At 43.2% G+C, this 19803-nt stretch overlaps 1 protein-coding gene across 50 annotated transcripts in view; it reads right to left on the bottom strand.

Moving 5' to 3' along the window:
• The window catches only part of CACNA1C (calcium voltage-gated channel subunit alpha1 C), a 749041-nt gene that overhangs the window by 139236 nt on the left and 590002 nt on the right, over positions 1-19803 (bottom strand). For 31 of the 50 annotated variants that reach the window (XM_053225610.1, XM_053225602.1, XM_053225587.1 and 28 more), the window contains exons 10-11: positions 10909-10999; positions 3206-3232 (exon numbers count right to left, since the gene is read on the bottom strand). In XM_053225610.1, coding sequence (XP_053081585.1) covers positions 3206-3232; positions 10909-10999 — 118 coding nt within the window. Of the gene's footprint in view, positions 1-3205; positions 3233-10908; positions 11000-13484; positions 13560-19803 lie in introns of all 50 variants that reach the window. The other 19 variants (XM_053225582.1, XM_053225601.1, XM_053225598.1 and 16 more) reach the window with 1 other exon arrangement.

Consider the following 19803-nt stretch of genomic DNA (forward strand, 5'->3'; position numbering starts at 1 on the left):
TGTTGGAGGGAAGTGGGTGGGGGGATGGGCTATATGGGCAATGATCATTAAGGAGGGCGCTTGTGATGAGCACTGGGTGTTACATGTAAGTGATGAATCACTAAATTCTATTCCTGAAACCAATATTACACTATATGTTAGCTAACAAGAATTTAAATAAAAATTTGGTAAAAAAACACCAAAAAGCAAAAACCAAACCAAAGCACACACAAAGAAACAAAAAAATTTATATTAATTACATGTTGCCATGATAATGTTTTTGATACACTGGGTTAAATAAATTCTATTAGATTATTTTCACCTGTTTTTTTCTACTTTTTAACATGGCTACTAGAAAAAATTTTAAAATGTTTATGTGGCTCACATATTTCTATTCAACAGCCCTGCTGTAGAGCTACCTGCCCATGCCTAAGATATAATAGCTGAGCAGAAATAGAGTTTAGTATTCCTGGGTAGAACCTTATCACTAGTCTGGCACAGTGGTTAGCAGTATGGGACCTGGGTGTGGGTTCTCACTTGGCCATATGTAAGCCAGGTGACCGTCTGCATCTCTCAGCCTCAGTATCCTCATCTGAAAATGGGTTGAACGATAGTGCCAAGTTACTAGTAGTGTGCCTTTTGGGAACAGAAAGTCTTCTCTCTGTGTCTCTGTTATATCTTGAACAGTAGCTATAGAGGGAGGAACTCTTCCCAGAGATCAAATGGCTGGAATATAGGAGGTTAAGCAGACAGCAGGTTGAGGTGAGTCTCAAAGCTTGGAAAAGAGCCCTGAGGTTTAGGGGGACCACTGTCCGGTTCCTCTCCTTTTTCAAAAGCACAGGTTACACTATGGGTCACTGAGTAAAAAAATGTTCCCAGTCTCCTGGATAACCTTTCACTAGACAGAGTCCATATAAAGATGTAATTTCTCTTCCAATCCTTTGGATCATGTTCATTCATTCATTCATGCATTCATTTGTTCATTTATGATTTATTCACTTGTATGTCATGAGAATGATATTTTGGAAATATTTTCAAATGGATTTTTACATCCCTTTACTCTTATTGTGTAGAAGCTTTGGAACTGTCAGGAACACGAATGCTTTCTCAGCTTTGGCTGTCAAATTAGATATTTTGTTTGAGTTTGTGTAAGCCTATTGTCTTACTAAGGCAAGACAATTCATTCATTCATTCGTTCACTCATCAGATATTAATTCAGTTCCTATTATGTATATGCCGCTTCTTCAGATACTGAAGATAAAGCAGTAAAATTCAAGCATCACTGAGAGAAAAAGGGTTTTTAAAATATTTTTTTAGAACTCTCTTTTTCATGTACCAGCTAGGCCTGGTAGACTTGACCCTAGATTTTTTTTTTTTTTTATGTAAAGGAGGTCTTGGATTGAGAGAAAGAGGAAGGGGAGAAAGGCCTGCATTTTCCAGTTCTAGCAAATTATGGGAGAAAGAAGGTATCAGAAATAGGGTGAAAATAAGACATCAGAGTCCTCACTTAATTCTCAGCCCAGGAGCCAAGTCTCAAGAGGTTGCAGAGGGTTGCTTTAGAAATACCCAAATAATCATGGGGAAGCCCGGAGACACTGAGGCTAGTGGTGGCCTCCATTGGGTATAGTATGAGGGGCTGTCTGCAGCCCCCTGGGACAACATCAGTCTTTGACTCAGAGTTCTATTCAGGCTGGTAAAAATACAGCAGTGGGAGGCGGGTAGGTAGGTGAGCCTGCCATAGTGCTCTGGGTTTCCCGTAGCTTGTTTACGGAGTGTGAAGGACCTGGAAGTGTCCATGCACTCAGATGAGGTGTGGAGGTGGCTGAAGTCAGTGGACTGACAGACCTTGGAGGTCAGAGAGCAGAGGTAGAGATTTCAAGATCAAATGAAAATATGGGGGGACCCATGGACTCCAGAGGTAGATGTCTAAACTAGATGGATTGTTGCATCCCAGTAGGGGCCAGTTCAGAGAGAAGCCCAGACTAGCCATCATACAGGGGAGATAGGCAGAGGACTCAGAAGGATTCCAGGAGCAGCCCTCACCAAGGCCTGTTTACTTCCCAGGATCTTGAAGTTCCCTGCCCCCATGTATCCAGATTCCATCCTGGAGAAAAGCTGGCAAAATGGAAATATGAGAAACTGAACATTTCACCTTCAAGGACTATTTAAAGTATAACAGTGGGTTATATTTACCCAGCTGGACTAAAGTTTAGTGTTATTTATGCTCCTGCTACACAGTAGGTGAGGCTAGGGAAGCAAGATTAGATCAATTACAAAACATAAACAACAAATATTTTTGGCATGTAGAAGCTTTGTGGGAGAAAATTCACATCCCCACTCCACAAATCCATTCATTCTTCCATTCAACATACATGTATGGACAGCCTACTCTTGGACCAGCACTTAGCTAGGCTCTCTGAGGCATGCAGGGGCTATTGAAAAAGATAGGCCTATGAACCAATAACTGGAGTGTAGTATGTTAAGTGCTGTGATAGAGGTATGAATGAAGAAAGCACTATGAGAATGGAGAGAGGTGAGTAACTTCTCCTGGAGAGTTTGCAGAGAATGTGGTAGATGTAGTAACATTTGAGGTTCTTAACAAAAATCTGAATTCTCCGAATGAAAACATGTGGACACAGTGATTCAGGTAGAAGAAAGCCTACATGCAAAGGCCTTGATGTCTGAGAGGACAGGGAACATTCTGGTGACTGCAAGAAATTAACCATTCCATGTGGTGGGAACAAAGACTATGTGCAGAGGAGCACGGGAGGTGAGGCTGGAAAGGCAGATCTGGGGCTGAAGACCACAGATCCTGTGAAGCAGAACAGTGTAGTTATCCTACGTGCATTCCATAGTCCTTATAGTTCATTTCTCACTGTGTTCCACAAACATGAAGTAGGCAAGAACAATAGCAAGTGTCCATATTACATTTATTTTAATTGGACTTTATCTTATAAAGGAGACACATTGGGTTTCACAACCTCCTAGAGATGGTGCTGCCAAAAAGACTGGCAAAGAAAATTCAACAAATATCAACCCTTGAATTATATGCTGGATCTGATTTAAAGGACTTTTCTTCGTAGCTGTACAGAAGAGAGCATTTACTCCATAGAAGAAAACCCTCACTGTACTGCCCCACACGGTAGGTATTACCTTGGGCTACCCAAAAGCATAGGGAGAGAGCTGGTGGGCAGTAGGAAAGAAGATGAACATGCATCTCACTCACCTGAACTTTGATTTGGAAATCCGATGGCTGAAAGAGAAAAAGCAGATGTTACAAAATGACACATATGCATATTCTTCCATTTAAATTTTTTTTCAACGTTTTTTAATTTATTTTTGGGACAGAGAGAGACAGAGCATGAACGGGGGAGGGGCAGAGAGAGAGGGAGACACAGAATCAGAAACAGGCTCCAGGCTCCGAGCCATCAGCCCAGAGCCTGACGCTGGGCTCGAACTCACGGACTGCGAGATCGTGACCTGGCTGAAGTCGGACGCTTAACCGACTGCGCCACCCAGGCGCCCCATCTTCCATTTAAAAGATATTCAGCAATTCTAGAGAAGTTTGATGTCCCTGCATGACTATAAATGGGCACTGGATGGATGTGTGGAGTGAAGTAGAACAACTCTGAAGAGTCAAAACCCTATTTGTCAACATCTCCTGGCACGTTTGTGTGTATGAATGTGAAAACCAACGACTGACAAGTCTACAAATCCAGTATTTTCTAAGTGGAAGCAACACTCTCTGGAGAGTCTTTGGAGGCGCCATGTGGCAAACAGCATCTGCTCAGCAGGTCCCATGAAGTTAGGTTAGGCTGTGTGTAGGGAATGCTGCACCTTGATGAGAGCCATGGAGGACAGGAAGGTCTCTCTGCAGATGTGAAAGTCTCACCAGTTGGAAACCAGAGGCAGGACCATGTCATCACAGACCCCACTGCTGTCTGAACAGGATCCCAGCCAATGCTGGGGTATGAAGTGAAGATAAGCAATAGAAGCCAGCTGGGAACTGAAAGGCCATTACAATCCTGGCCTGAGGGCTGCGGCTGGGCCTAAAGGAACAGCCACAGGTCCTGTCAGAAGCTCAGGAAACTGACAGTTATGTGCAGCCTTAAAGACATGGGGAACTTTCAGGTGAAAGCATAGGGCAGGTGTGACTCAAAGGGTCATTGAATGGGGAAGGAGGAATCTTCAAGGAGGCCCTGAGGCTACCAAGTTCATTTAGGAGAGTCCACAGGAGACTAGGAGGAGGAAGGCTGGGAGAAGGGAGGAAGGAGAGAGGGGAGAAGGAGGGAAGAAGGGGTGGGGGCAGGGAATGTAAGCATTTGAGACAAAACAATTGAAGGCAATGTATCAGAAAAGACTTTTGTGTTAAGGGAGTAAGGTGGAGAGATTGTAGGTGGAGCAACCATGCTCAGATGGATACCCTGATGGATGCAGAATGTAAGTTGGGGAGGAAGAAAGTGACAGAGACATTGGTAGGGAGACAAAGACAGATGCAGAGAGAAAACATGAGCAGGGAGTTCAGGAGGCAACTGCTGCAAGCCTGTGTTGTCCTAGCTCAGCACAAAGCAAGCTGTGTCACATAGCAAGAAAACAACCCCTCTCATTATTTTTTATTAAAAAAAAATTAACAGAAGATGTGACAGGTGGCAAAGCCATCGTGTGTGAGATAATTATATCTCTGGGGCACTGAGAATCCTAGCCAAGTGCCTTTACTGCTCTGAACCACTAGCTAATAACCTTTCCCCACCCCTAAGACTGCCTGTTAGGGCTGGAGTGTTTAATCACATGTTAACAAAGTGTGTGGGAAGGGGACCGGGAGCCAAGGACAGCATTTTTATTTAGAGCCACGGTTTAATGGGAGAAACAAATGTTTTCCAGATGCTAATCGGGTGTTGGGGAATCTGGGGTCCTCTCTTCTCCAGCAGGCCATGCTGAGCTTGGGGACCTTCAGGGTCTTCTCCAGGCTTACTTTTGGAGAGTTGACTCTCCTTGCTGTTAGGCATAAGCCAAAGTGGATGACCACGGGCTTTAGTCTTGTGACTCTGTCTACAGAACCTGGTCTGGCCCCAGGCCTTCTTTCAGAAATGTCTCAGTGATCCTCTCTAGGGTGTCCTTTAATGCAGACCACGTGCTCTTTCCTGTAAGGGTCTCTCTCAGTCCAAGTGGATCAGCAAAAGTGGGTTCTTAAAACCAAATATCATATCTCCCAGGTAAATGACTCTGGGGAGTGGGCATAGAGAGGGATCAGAGCTGAGGTGTTTGAAATGAGGTGCTAGTTCTAGTTCCAGCATGGTCATCAGCTATGGGTCCTTCTGTGGCATTCTGGAACATTTTGAAGAGGAGGAAATACAGTAGGACTTTCCTTTCCACTTAGTTTCAAGTCCTGATGTATAACCCTGGATACCACACTCAAAGCCTATTATTGTTGCTGCTCTTCTCAGGGGATTATGAATGTAATTTTAGGTTCACTGGGTCAGAAATGTTCATTACCTTTTAAGTATCATATTACTTAAGAAATGGGGAGGGTACTGCTCAAGTAGCAACATCTGGAGACAAAGGAAACTTCAGTGCTTGGAGAGCTGAGGTTAGAACTCTGTAAAGGCCAAGCGTCTGAATTTCTCCATACTCCCTCCTATAGGTGGGAGACAACTGTAGGACCACACTTCATGAAAACAGAGGGATCCCATTGCTCAGCAACTTCACCTTGTGGGAAGTAACCGCTGGCTCAGGGTTTGGAAGGCTGGTCTGTCCTACTGTGTGAGTAAGCAAGCACCAGAGCACCTGGGTGCCTTGTACCATGGCACCAGTCCACATCCTGGTCTGGCTGACATGTGGTAAATGCTGCTTCCTTCCACCGGTTTTTAAACCACTTCAGATTCCTCAGAACAGTAGAGGTCTTCCAAACCCCAATGGGGTACGCACAACTTGCTTAGAAGTCTTCTTGGCTTTTTCTATCATTGTTATCCTAGTGAGGTACAATCCCTACCTTGTGTTTTAAATGGCTTCCTGAAGGAGAGCAGGGAGGTGGAGAAAGTAACTCATGCTTATCAGAACAATTCTACTGGTTTGGACTTGAAGTTCCTTCAACCCAGGATACTTTCTCTACCCAAGCCTCCAAGACAAACCTTCTAGGAAGCCATGATTTTCTTTGTTGATATTAAGTTTCAAAATTGAAGACAAATCCAAACTCCTTTTGTTTTGCTTACCTACTTACTTCTTGGGAACTATTTATATTTCAGACTTTCTCTCCTTCCTAGAGTAATGAGAACCATATATTTACTACTTGCTGTATGAAATAGTATTTCCCTAAATTGTCCCAATTTGCTTCTAACTTAAGTCAGATGGCACAGTGGTCGCCATCCAGGTTGACACACATCTGACTCAACCTCCTGGACTCCACAACTTCAACACCATTCACAGATATTATTTCTAGAAGGGTAATGGACCTTGTCATCACAGAACACTGCTCCAACTGGATGCTTAGCTCAGTCACTCCACATTCTGGACAGAGTCACCTTCTCTATTAATCCTCCTGCTCTTCCTCCAAACCCAATCTTTGCCCTCACTATGTCTTCCCTATCATTCACACCCTTGTAGGGTTCTCAGGTTAATGTCAGGCTTAACTTCCAGTTCTCAGGTTGGCCCCAGGGTCACATTGATGTTGCTCTCCACACAGTACCTGGGACTTCTACTTTGCCTGTCTTGCTAAACTGCCACCTGGTTCACACCACTCTCTGTTTTTAGTGCTTCTGGGCCACATAGCCTGCCAAAAAATATGTTGAATTGTTCTGTGAGGCTGACTTCACATTTACGATGTCAGGCTCCACTGTGGCTTCAGCAATGCTCAGCAATATTTTAGTGACCTCTTGGTGACTCACTAGTTTGAAATCTCTGTACTGTTCTTCAGGTTCCTAAGACACCTAACCCCCACTTTCTGTGATGAAATGACAGATAATTTGGTATGACTCTTATCATTCACTCTGCATTGGAGCCTATTTTGGATTTTATATTTGTTATAGAACTGTAGAATTTGAGAGCTTGGAAAGGATCCTTAGATATCACCTGGATCTATGGTTTGCAATTTATCAAGTTGTAGAATGTTTTATTCATATGAAATCTTACATGGAAGCCCAATATGTAAAAGAGGTGAAAGTGGTCCCCTTCTGCAGTAGCCCCTGCAGGTGGCTCCCAGGGGCCCTAGGCCTCTGCTAACAGCACTCTGAGCCAACAACCAGGACAACTCCTTTGTGTCCCAGAGGGAGAGACCAAGACTCAGAGGGGAGGTGCTTTGGTTGAGGTCACATGGCTAGTTGGTGGCTGATTGAGACTTGACCTCAGGGCTGCTGATGCCAGGTTTATTTTTCTATCTTCCAATTAGTCCCAGAGGTAAGGAACTCCTTCTTCCTTTGTAAATCTTGTGTCTCCAACTGCGTCTTTGAAGTCAACCTTCCCCTTTTAGGCAATGCCTTCCAATAATCACTCATTTCCATTCTGGCATCCTTAGACCCTCCCCTTTCACTGGCCTCTTCTTTGCCATAAAGATTGTCCCAGTGTTTACAAGCCCTTACTTGGCCACTGCTGCCTTCCTTTCTGCCATCTTATTTTCTTCTCTCCCTTTCATGGCCTCACTTCTGGAGCAAGTGCCTTACACTGGCTCATTCCCACTCCTCTCCTTCTCTAAGACTCCAACTCCCACAAACAAGTCTTATAGAGTATGGCTCCAGAACACACAAATAACCCAACCACTTTTTAATCTCCACATGTGACTCTAGCCTAGGCCACCATCACCTCACACCTCAGTAATTGCTACTGATGATGCTTTACTGTGTGCCTGCTTCCGTGTTGGCATTGCTTCTACCTATTCTTTTCCTCACATCCAAGTGATCCTTCAAGAATGCAAAACAAACCAAATCAGCCTCCCTACCCAGCTCCATGTTCTTGTGACTTCTCATATTCAATGACTTCTCACAGTCTTGTAACAGAGACAAAGATCATTAAGGGGTCTACCAGGCCATGCCCATCTCCAGCCTCAACTCCCTGTCTCTCCCCACATGCTCTGCCCTGACCACACTGGCCTCTCAGTTCTTCCATCCAAAGGCCTTGAAACACACTGTTGCCTTTGACTGGAACATTATTCCTTACTCTTCACTTCAATAATGTATTTTCTCCCTTCACTTCTCAGCTTAAATTTAATTCTTCAAAAAAGTTGCCAGTCTAACCGGTTATTAGCCCTACAATATACTTTTCCTTCTTAACACTTACCCTGTTTACAATGACTTATTCACTTGTTTAATGTCACTTCCACACAGATTATAAACTCCAATGAGATGATATCAATCTTTCTACTGCTATGTATCACCATCACTTAGCACCAAGCTGGGCATACTTTGAATGTACAAGTAAACAGTTCTCTCTTGAAATTCTTTCTCCCATGGATTCCAGGCAAGTGCTGCTGTCTATTCCCTTAACATCTCTTCATTTGTTTCATTTACTTGTTCTTATTCTTCTGTGTGTCAGGTTCCCAAGGTTCGGCCCTTGGCCTTCTGACTCTATTCCTCTATGAACAACCCTTGTCCTATACCCTCATTAATAGCTCTTATACTGATAACCTCAAGTGTGTGCCTCCATCCCTGTTCACAGCTGCACCTTGGACCTCTATATCCTATTGCCTGCATAGTACCTGCAAGGCCCTCGGTTGGACCCCTGCTTCAAATTCTACTTCAACATCCTTACTGTCTTCAAACTTTGATGGCTCCTTCTTTTTAATCACCCCATCTCCCCCCAAAAATATACTGTAGTTCCTTTTTCTCTGTGCCCCCACCCCCTCAGGAACCATCTTCATCAGGCCTTCTCACTGCCTATAAATTCTCATCCTGGTCTCATCCAACCACACAAGCCTTTTAACTCTTAGCTTTAAAAATGCTAGACCCTCACTGTCTCCTTCCCATAAGACCCAGTCTCAGTCTCCAGTCAGTTCTCACACTGTGTTTCCCACCAGGAATGTTGGTGGTCTTATCCCATGGTTGGCTAAGGCAGGGAGTGGGGTGGGGGTGAGTAGAGAGATGGTGGAAAGACCATAATTTATTAGGTATATATTATAGTTCTGGTACTGTGTCTAGGTATTTTATATGCACAGAGTAGATGCATCAATGTGGATATTCATAAGGATAATAGGAACCATTTCTACAGAGCTCTCCCAACCTGCAGAATGTGTCCTCAAAGAAATGACAGATATACTAGAGGTGCCAGCTTCCCTCTCTGGGGGATAATCATATTCACCCTCCAACAGAGCCACCATACTCTCCTGAAATGTACTCTCAAGTGACTTCCTAGAGCTGGGAACTCCCCTGGTCCCTCCTGGTCTGCAACTTGGGCTATGCCTAAAAGCCGGAGTTGCAGGGTCCTCCATGTTATGAAGACCAGAGAAAGGCCTGACAGACTTAGAGGGTTTGCTGGGGCCCATGTGCAAAAACTTGAGTGCTTGCTTTGTATGGTTCCAAAAGGAGAAGAGGGAAAGGCTTGGACTGCTGTTTAAAAATGTAATTAGCCCCGTATTTTAACAACATTTTGACAATAATTGCTTCCCAATGATGCCGAGAAATCTGCAGTACAGACTCCCTGGTGCCACTGTCAGAGTGAGTGATACTGAAGGCCCTGTGTACCCTGGAAATAGAAGTTGCAAGAGCTGGTCTGTTCTTAAGCCTTGTTTTCCCTTCTCCTTTGGCTTGGAGATCATTCTCAAGGCTGGCATGGCTTCTGTTTAGACTTATCTATGGAGAATCTTTTTAAAAGGGTTGGGGTTTGCTCACACCATTGAGTCATTTCAGGAATGAAGGGTGAAATAAGATACTGTTTCACTGATGGAATGATTTTGGAACTAATTTTATTTGGGACTGGTCCTACCCAGAGCCTTCTGCATGCAGTGCTTTTCAGGGACCAAGGTGAGTTTACAGTTCTTATACCACAAAGTCAACAAGAAGAGTAAGTTCCACTTCCCAAAGCAGATCCTGAATGTTCCATGAGGCCTCATTCCCAAGGTCAATGTGAATCCCTGACAGAATATAACTTTAATATTTGGACTCTGCTGAGATGCTGGTAACAGAACCAGCAGTTTGCTTACTTTTAGCAGTTAAACTATTTTTTCCCTTCGTCCTTTGGTGGAGGAACATTTCCCAGGGACTACTGGTTTCCATTTTTAAGATAAAACTAAGATGGGTGATTGTGATAATTCATGTGTGAACTGTTCCTCTAATGCACCTGGCCCAGTCCTGGGCGAGTCACTCACCAAAGCCTAGGCCCTGGGGTCTGACCCAGGGAAAGGGAAGTCATAGGTATCTAGGCTGGAGCTGCTTTTGGAGGAGGTGACTGGCCACGTTCCAGGCTAAACACTGATGAATTCTGCAATAACTCAAGGTTGCACTTCAGGAATCTCTATTTCCCTTTACTAGGTGGGTAACTAGAGTTGCAGATAAGGACCAACATGTTTATTAGCTCCCAGGTTATTTTCTTACCTGTATCTTCTTATTCCAGGTCACATTTACCAGCAGGACCCAGGGACCCTCACATAGGTGTCTCATGTGACAGGGGGTGAGAGAGGCTGGGAAGAAACAGACTTTGGAGCCACCTCTAACCCCCCACCACCCCATATTTCACTGATATAATGCCCAGGGGCTTGAAATCCATGAGTCAGACCCTTACAGGAGTGCAGAATTGGAGACTGGCTTTAATGTTAAGACTCTTCCCCCTGCCTAGGAGCCATACTCAACCCAGGGCAGTCTTTTCTCACACAAGTCACCACCTGAGATTTATGTTTCTCTGACCTCTGCCTCAACCACAATGGGCCAAGCCATTGTGATTTCAGGACACAGCATCCCTTCCCGCACACCTGGAAAAGCCCCAGTCCCTGGGCTCGCCGTGCCTACTCACGCCAGCCTGGCCCCGCAGTTCTCTCCCTCGATGTCACCTCCAGCCACGTTTTCGGTGTTGACAGACTCGGTCTCACTTGTGGGCATGCTCACTATAAGAGTCAAAGGGATGCAAGGCATTGAGGGTGGGAAGGAAAGGGGAGAGAAGAGCATTAGTTTGCACAACACCCTATTTCAAGACTGTGTGCTGCTTGGGAGGATGAAAGCCTGAGCAGCATCTAATAGTGGGTACAGTGGTGCTGCTGTGAACAGTGCCATGGCCAAGTTTGGGGGTTTCCTTGACCAACATGCCTGATGCTTGTCTAGGGTAAGTTTTGCTGCCAAGGACACTCAAACTCATAGGATTTGGGAGGAAATATGGTGATAAGATCATTTGCTTCTTGAAAACAGTGACCACTGAATCCTTTTCTACCTTTTCCTACAATAGAAAAGTTTTCTATTTGCATCCACTACTAGCCATAAAAAGAAGAGCTTTCATGAAAATATTTTATTTTGCTTTTTTCCCCACCCATCAATTCTAAGGGGCTTCATCCCCAAATTTAGGTCCAGCTTATTTGTAGAAAGGGTGTTTTTGTTGCCTCATGAACTACTATATGGATGTGGAAGAGTGCTCCCTGTCTTGTAGTGCATACTGGGTGTATCTAGGACCATACCTGAAATAGGGAGCTTGAAATAAATGGCTATTACCAGAATCATGTACTAAGATTCAAACTAGCACTACAGATACCAAGAATGAGGATCACAACTGTGGAATCCACCAATTAAATTTAAATGTGACTTGAAGATAGACTAAAGATAGGTTGGGATATTATTTCCCCTTCCAGTAAATCTGACGTTCCCATCCCAACAGGCTGACTTTGGATATAAACCATCTAATTCCACTGGTGCCAACCTGTCCAGTCAATCTACACTCTCTTCCCAAGGCAGCAGTGGGCTAGATTTCCAGAGCAGCAGGAGTCATCTAGCTTGCAACCCAGTGTGGTGGCTTAGAGAAGCCATTTATTATTATTCTTTATTCCAAATAAAAGTTTTACTCAAGAGAATTCTTCTTCTCCACCGTTTCTTACCCTTTTAATATGACACAACAAGTTTTATTTTTGGTAACCCTTGTTCTTCAGAGGGGTCATTATAGCATTGGTCCTGGTTCCATTCTTCTTGCAGAACAGAACTCCTCATGTGGTGAGAAAATCACTAACCCTCAGCAGCCACAGAATTTTCAGTTAATGAGGGTATGGTATCAGGTGATGTGGCACCATGTGACAAATCACCATGGGGCCACCACAGCCCAGGAAAAGCTTCTACTGGTTATATGGATAATGTTGTTGGATGGAAAATTTCCAAGGTTCTTTTATTTTGGACGAAGACAAGATGGGTGGGTGAGAAGACACTCCTTTCAGGAACATGCAAGATACAAATAGGAATCCATGACTTACCATATGTTTGACCTCTCCACCCTAGGATTCACTTTTAATACAGTTGGGTAAAAAGAAATCTGGATGCCATTTCAAAGAACGTTGTCATTGGATGAGACTTTAGATATTACCCAGCTATAACTTGTTCCCTTCACTTTACAAAACAGGGAAGGGAAGATTCTCACATTCACACAGTGGGTTTGGAGTAGGACTTGGTTGGAAGCACAAGTATCATGACCCCCTTCGCCATGCTCATCTCAATTGTCCCTTATTGACCAACTCCTCACTCTACACCATAAGACAGGGCTCTTATAGCCAAATAAGGCTCTGGAAGCATCCAAGGAGCGTGGTGAATAGCCAAATGATGGTGTTCAATTTTATAGCATTTAGACTCCCTTTGTAGCCTGATGTCTGAGGGAGCTGGTATGTGAGGCCAGACCTTAGGGATGGTTTTAGCACTGTGAGCAAGGAAGACAGCACTTTCAGAGCTTGTCAGGTTCCTTGTTACATCCATACATACATTCATACAATTGAAGAGCCTTCATACAATTGAAGAGCCTTCACTCTTTCACTTCATCTATCTCTGGCCCTCTCTGACCTAAGTTACTTTAATTCTTCAGGCATCATTCTTTAAAGTTATAGAGCTCTGACTTTGAGACACTTTGCTCCCAGAGAGCCCCTTTTGTGCTACTGGAGTAGTATGATGGGGATGGTGCTAGGCTTGGAAAGACAACCAAATTAGAAGTGGGTATGCCTGGGCTTTAAGGAGGAACCATATCATCTTCTAAATCAAGGAACTGCCTGTATCAGTATCAAGTTGGCATTTACAGTGACCTTAATCTTGGGTGGTACCATCCAAAGGAAGGGTTCCATAAAGGAATAGCTGCTGCAATCAGCTTTGCTGTTTGTTTTGTCATGTATAAAGTCATGTTTGCTGACTTTATACATATTAAGAGATGATAAGGCACTCACTGGCTTTGAGTGGGGAAGGTTACCATACCCTTACACACACACACACACACACACACACACAGACACACACACATACACACAGACACACACATACAGGACCACTGTATCACAAGCCATCAAGAAAAATACCCTCCCCTCCAGTCTGGTATGTACCAATGCATATTTACACACATAGAACACAGGGAAACATTACCATGGGTTTCTGTGGAGTGACTAAACCAAGCAAACTTCCCTTTCTTCTGATCAAGCAAGCCCGCTGGAGTGCTTCCTTTCACAGACAAGATGGAGTCAAGACCAGGAACAAGACATCAACAGAGAGCATGCAGTCAGCCACGGGCAAAAGAAAGAAACAAGGAACTCAGCTTTCACATAGAACATCCATTTTAATCCCTGAACATAAACTAAGAAAATTGTAAAAAGCCATAAATCAAAAACACACAAGAAAACATAACAAAATAGAACCAAAACCCCAAATTACATGAATTAATGACACAAAACAAAAGATGGACCCTGACAAGAAGGAATTACTCCAGAAGAAGCTTCAGTCTACACTGGTCTATCTAGTTAGTGGCTTTGAGGGAAGAGTTTCCTAGGAGATACTGTCACCCATCCCTGCTGCTTCCCTAGGGAGGTGCCTCTTTTACAGGCTCCGCTGGGGTAACTGCTAAAATCAAACTACAGCATTGGTGTGCCCTATCACTCTTACCCAATAGCCAGGTGACTTGACCTCTTCCCCACCTGTAGTGGATCTACCCCTCTCTTACTACTTACACCCAGATCATGTCACTTGCAGATGGAAAACAATCCATGGATCTATTTGTTCCTTTGTCCAATTCAACTACTCAGTCCCATTCAATAAAGATCCACCAAGTGCTTCAGGCCTGATCATATTCAACACATACATATCTGCTTTCAATCAGTTTAAACAGGCAAAGAAGTTGCTCAGTTGCTTGTCAATGGGTGGTCTTTGGAGGAGTTTGGTGTATAAGGGAGAAGAGTTGTGTAAGCTTCTTTTGGCTCTGGGCTCTGGTTGAAGAAGAAGGTACTAAGGAGATTGTAAAAACACTGATTGCCACAAATGGAAGAGGGGGAGTTCTGTATTCTGCAACAGACTTTGAGTTCTGGATGTCAAATGCTTTATCTAATTCCAGAGAAAGAGAATTTTCCCATTCTGACAAAATTAGTGTTGACTGCACCTCTGCCAGGCCTCTATGGAGATTTCTGGGGACCAGTGGTGAGTGAGGCTTAGTCACAACTTATTAATGAGGTGGAAAATCTGTTACCACTCAGGAGAGGAAGCATGTGCCCTGATGAGGAATGGGTAGGTAGTCCCATCAGTTCCAGGAAAGGGCATGAAGAGGATGGTCAATCCAAGTTTTTAGGTGCTTCTTTATTTTATCCACTTCCCCTGGAACTTGGATCACATTCAATGGCTATCCTTGAATGCTGCTTGTTAGTGAGAATTCTGAAGATTGGTTCATGATTGAAAAGTGTCAGGCTTATTTTTAACCTAGGTAAAGGGCCATGTCCCAAACACACATCTTTAAAACACAAAGCTTAGAATAAGCAGACACTTTACAACAGTAGCATTTTTTCTCACTTCTCAAAAATCCTATATAAGAAAAGCCCTGAAGGTTAGGAGCTGAAATGAATGACTTGGTTCCAATTGCTTTCTAGCAGAAGATATGTCTGAATTTATAATGATAATATTCACTGAAGTAAGCATCTTATAATGAGCGGTCTTTTGTTTGGAGGTGTAAAGGGGTCAACATAGTCTGCCAGTCACCAAGTTTGTTCACACAGTTGTCTTGGGAAACAAGAGACACTTGGTCAGTGAAGGAAAGCCCAGAACATTGGGACCTGTTATACAGAAGCATTATTCAGCTTCTGGCTTTGGTATCAGTACTGTCCCATATTGTTTAATTTCAGAAATAACTGCATGATAACTTTTAAAACAATAGAACTTGATAAATACATGGTCACTCAGTGTATAACTGAATTTGACCAGGGCTGGTATCTCATATGGGCAAAGTTGGCAGCCACCTGTTTGGCAAGTTATATGAAGAGCATCTAAATCCTCTCCCTTAAGAGTGTTCAGTAGTGTCTGCTAGGTCTGCTCTGTTGGGTAAAGTCATATATCTGAAGGTTCCTTGCTGAAATGAAAATATCTCACTTGGAAGGAGCAATACATTAACATATTAATATTAGCACCTATTTGTGACAGTTTATCCTGTAAATACCTAAGAGAATAAGATGGGTGAAAATGCAGTTTGTGTTTCTATTTCTAAGGGCTTAGACAGCAGGATCACAGTTGATTCTTTAAGGGATTTGTTGCCCTAGAGAGAGAGAGAGAGAGAGAGAGAGAGAGAGAGAGACTTGGATTCCTTCTTGAAATCTGAATGCCCGAACTGTTGAAAGTTGAGAATTATAATTGTTAGATATTTATTCTATGGATGAGCTGGAGACTCTGACTCTTCTTTGGCCATTCAGACAGTGAATTGGTGGGAAACTAAGGCAGAAAGATGGCAAAGAACCCTGGTGCCTGAGGGCACCTCTCCTCTAAAGGCAACCCTCTTGATGCCTTGTGAAGTGAAGCTTGATGTCTGCTCATCTGCAGACAATGTCATAACAACATACCCTCTGTGGAATAAAATGTACTTTTTGAATGGATTTAGTAAGGAGAATACTGAGAAAGAATGTGGGAGAGGAAGCTAGTTTTATAACTGTCTAATTTCATCGTTAGCAGGTACTATGGATCAAATCTGGGTTTCTGGACTATCCTGTCCCTTGACTTCTGTTGAGAAGATTCCCAAAGAAATGAGATTTTCCTGGAAGAGTAATTAACAACTGCCATTGCAGGTGGTGGATAACATAATTACACATTTAGTAATATCACAGCTACTACAATGAGTTGTGTAGACTCCACCTCACCAACAACTGATTGCATCTTGAATTAATGTCTTCTCTCCCCCAAACATTTTCTTTTGGTGGCAACTCTTGTTTGAACAGTGCTTGGTAGATTTTTTTTAATTTGAGACAGAGAGGCAGAAGGAGAGAGAGAATCTTAAGCAGGCTCCATGCATGATATCCACGTGGAGCCCAATGTGGGGCTTGATCTCACTACCCTGAGATCATGACCTGAGCTGAAATAAAGGGTTGAATACCTAACCAACTGAGCCACCCAGATGTCCCTGGTAGATGATTTCTATGTTTCAAGGGAGGTGCACAGTTCTTGTTTCACAGTAACCAATGTTTCTCCCAACCTACTTGGAGAAAAGCTGTGTGGATACTGGGGGGATTATAATAAACTATTTTATACGTGGGATAATCTGAATCTGGTAATCATGCTGGGAAAGTAGCACTAGATCTAAGCCATGGTGAAGATCGACAGTTCCTGGTACATTTGGGTTTGCAAACCCTCTGAAGGTTTACTAAAATTTAAGAATCTCCCATTAAACACAAGATAGTGCTTTGAAAGCATGGCTGCACAGATCAGCTGGCCAGGCTTTCCAAAACTATGGTCAACAGAGAAGCTCTCTGTAAGACTAATGTCTCCAGTCAGTTCCTTATACTACTTAAAAAAAATGACCAAGTGGTAAATCTACTCCAGGTTGTTCCAGTGTGTTAGCATTCATGTCTTGTGTAAGAAAAAAAAATTAGATCTAATTTAGCTATCATGATGCAATAAGTGTGTTCAAAGATGGCTATACTCATCCACACAAATAAAAAATGACTCCAGAAGGGGCTCTGACCAAAGTTTGAGTGTAAGAGCAACATTGGTTTTGATAAAGAAAAAGAAAGTCACTACGGTTACTTAGCAATTAATCCACAAAGGGAACCGTAAGCAAAATCTTCTTAGGCATCTCTTCCTTTACTGTTTTTTTCCTCCTCCCTTTTTCCCCTCCTTCCTTCCTATCCCAAGGCTAGGGGGAGATATGTGGAGAACCATCCACACATAAAATATCTGGCCTTGCTTCTTGAGGCTGTCTGTCTCAGATATTTTTATGCATCACAATAGACTGAGTGACATTAGAGCAAAGATCCATGTGAGGAAATGAAAAATGGACCCAGGAGAGATGAAGAAATCTGCCTAGTTCTAAAATCTTTGGTCACCCACTGTCCCAGGGATAGGGTTTTGCAATGTTCGGTTGTGACTTTCAGTAGGAACGGCTGGCCTCTCTTGAGATCTGCCCAGAGAAATGCCTGGTTTTCAGTTTGGAATTTAGCTACTCATCTCATTACCCAAGGTCAGAGAACTCATGAACTTTTGTCATTTATCTCCTTTTGTTGGGAGAGGGTTGGTGTTTCAGGGCCAGACATCCCAGGCAGTGGCAGAGGTGTCAGAAGCCCACAGAGCTGAAGGCATTTCTCACCCAACCTGAACTTCTCCAGTGCTGTGCAGTGCTGTATGGTGCCAATGGGCTGAATTCTGGGTCTGCCAGACTGCCAGGATCTAGTTTCTCAGGCTTCCATGCACTCTTGTATGAACTGAACAATTTACTTTGCTATTTAATTGGCAGATGCCCATTTTATTGTCTTTTTTTGCATATGAATGGTATAATTAGTATTCATTTTCTCAAACTACTAATCAGAATTATGGCTAACATGCAAAAAGATTCCTAAATTCCTACCCCACTGACTCTAATCTGGAATCTAAAACTCCCCGTAATCTGGCTCCATGCTATCTGTAATGGCTGTGAGTGCCCCTTAGAAATTCATATGAAGTCCTAGCCCCTGTAGCTCAGAGTGTAGTTGTATTGGCAGAAAGGGTCTTTCAAGAAGTAATTAAGTTAAAATGATACAATTATGGCAGGTTCAAACCAATATGACTGGTATGCTGATCAGAAGAAGAAATCTGGACACAGAGACATACAGAGAGAAGATAATGTGAAGACACAGGGAAAAGATGGCCATCCATAAGCCATGGAGAGAGACCTGGAGTAGGCCCTTCCCTCAGGGCCCTCAGAAGAAACCTACCCTGGTGACATCTTGATCTTGGATTTCTAGCTTCTAGAACTGTGAGACAGTAATGTTCTGTTGTTAAAGTCACCTTATCTGTGGTACTTTGTTAGGGCAGCCCTGTCTGACTAAAATGCTATTGATTCATCCTTATTTCCTGTTACTTCCTGCAGAAATCCTCTGCCCAAGTTGGGCCTCCCTCTCATTGTCCCTTGAATGTACCATCTTTATTCTAACCTCTGGGCTTTTGAAGATATATCATAGATCATACCCTGTCCACCTCCTCTTCACATATTCCAGGGGTCAGGAAACAATAGCCCTTGGGCCAAATCCAGACTTCTGCTTGTTTTTTTTTTAAATTTTTAATATGAAATTTATTGTCAAATTGGTTTCCATACAACACCCAGTGCTCATCTCAACAGGTGCCCTCCTCAATGTCCATCACCCACTTTCCCCCCCCCACCCCCATCAACCCTCAGTTTGTTCTCAGTATTTAAGAGTCTCTTATGGTTTGCCTCCTTCCCTCTCTGTAACTTTTTTTCCTCCTCCCCTCCCCCATGGTCTTCTGTTAAGTTTCTTAGGCTCCACATGAGAGTGAAGACATATGGTATCTGTCTTCCTCCGTATGACTTATTTCACTTAGCATAACATTCTCCAGTTCCATCCACGTTGTTACAAAAGGCCATATTTCATTCTTTCTCATTGCCAAGTAGTATTCCATTGTATATATAAACCACAACTTCTTTACCCATTCATCAGTTGATGGACATTTGGGTTCTTTCCATAATTTGGCTATTGTTGAAAGTGCTGCTATAAACATTGGGGTACAAGTGCCCCTGTGCATCAGCACTCCTGTATCCCTCGGGTAAATTCCTAGCAGTGTCATTGCTGGGTCATAGGGTAGGTCTATTTTAATTTTTTGAAGAACCTCCATACTGTTTTCCAGAGTGGCTGCACCAGTTTGCATTCCCACCAACAGTGCAAGAGGGTTCTCATTTCTCCACATCCTCTCCAGCATCTATAGTCTCCTGATTTGTTCATTTTAGCCACTCTGACTGGTGTGAGGTGATATCTCAGTGTGGTTTTTATTTGTATTTCCCTGATGAGGAGTGACGTTGTAAATAAAGTTTTACTGGAACACAGCTATGTTTTTTTGCTTATGTATGTTCATGGTGGCTTTCACACTATAGCAGCAAAGCTGAGTGGTTGCAATACAGGCTCTGTGTGGCCTGCAAAGTCTAAAATAATTACTAACTGGCCCTTTAGAGAAAAAAAATGTGCTGACTCCTCAACTAGTCAAATTTCATCCATTACTGGAGGCCCAGTTCTCATTTGTGGAGCTTTTCAGGACCACCTACTGTCACTGAGTCCCCTATTCTGAGTTCCTGGAACATTTGGATCCATGACAATTTAATATCAAAATGTAAATTCAAGTTCTATTTTCACCCTCTTGTAGCCATGAAACTCTGGTGAGTTATTTAACCTTTCTGAGGTTCCCTTATATGTAAAAAGAGGTTAATAATACTATTTATTTCATGAAGCTCTAGTAAGGA

Source organism: Acinonyx jubatus, chromosome B4, assembly GCF_027475565.1.
Source record: "Acinonyx jubatus isolate Ajub_Pintada_27869175 chromosome B4, VMU_Ajub_asm_v1.0, whole genome shotgun sequence".
In the NCBI taxonomy this organism is placed as follows: domain Eukaryota; kingdom Metazoa; phylum Chordata; class Mammalia; order Carnivora; family Felidae; genus Acinonyx; species Acinonyx jubatus.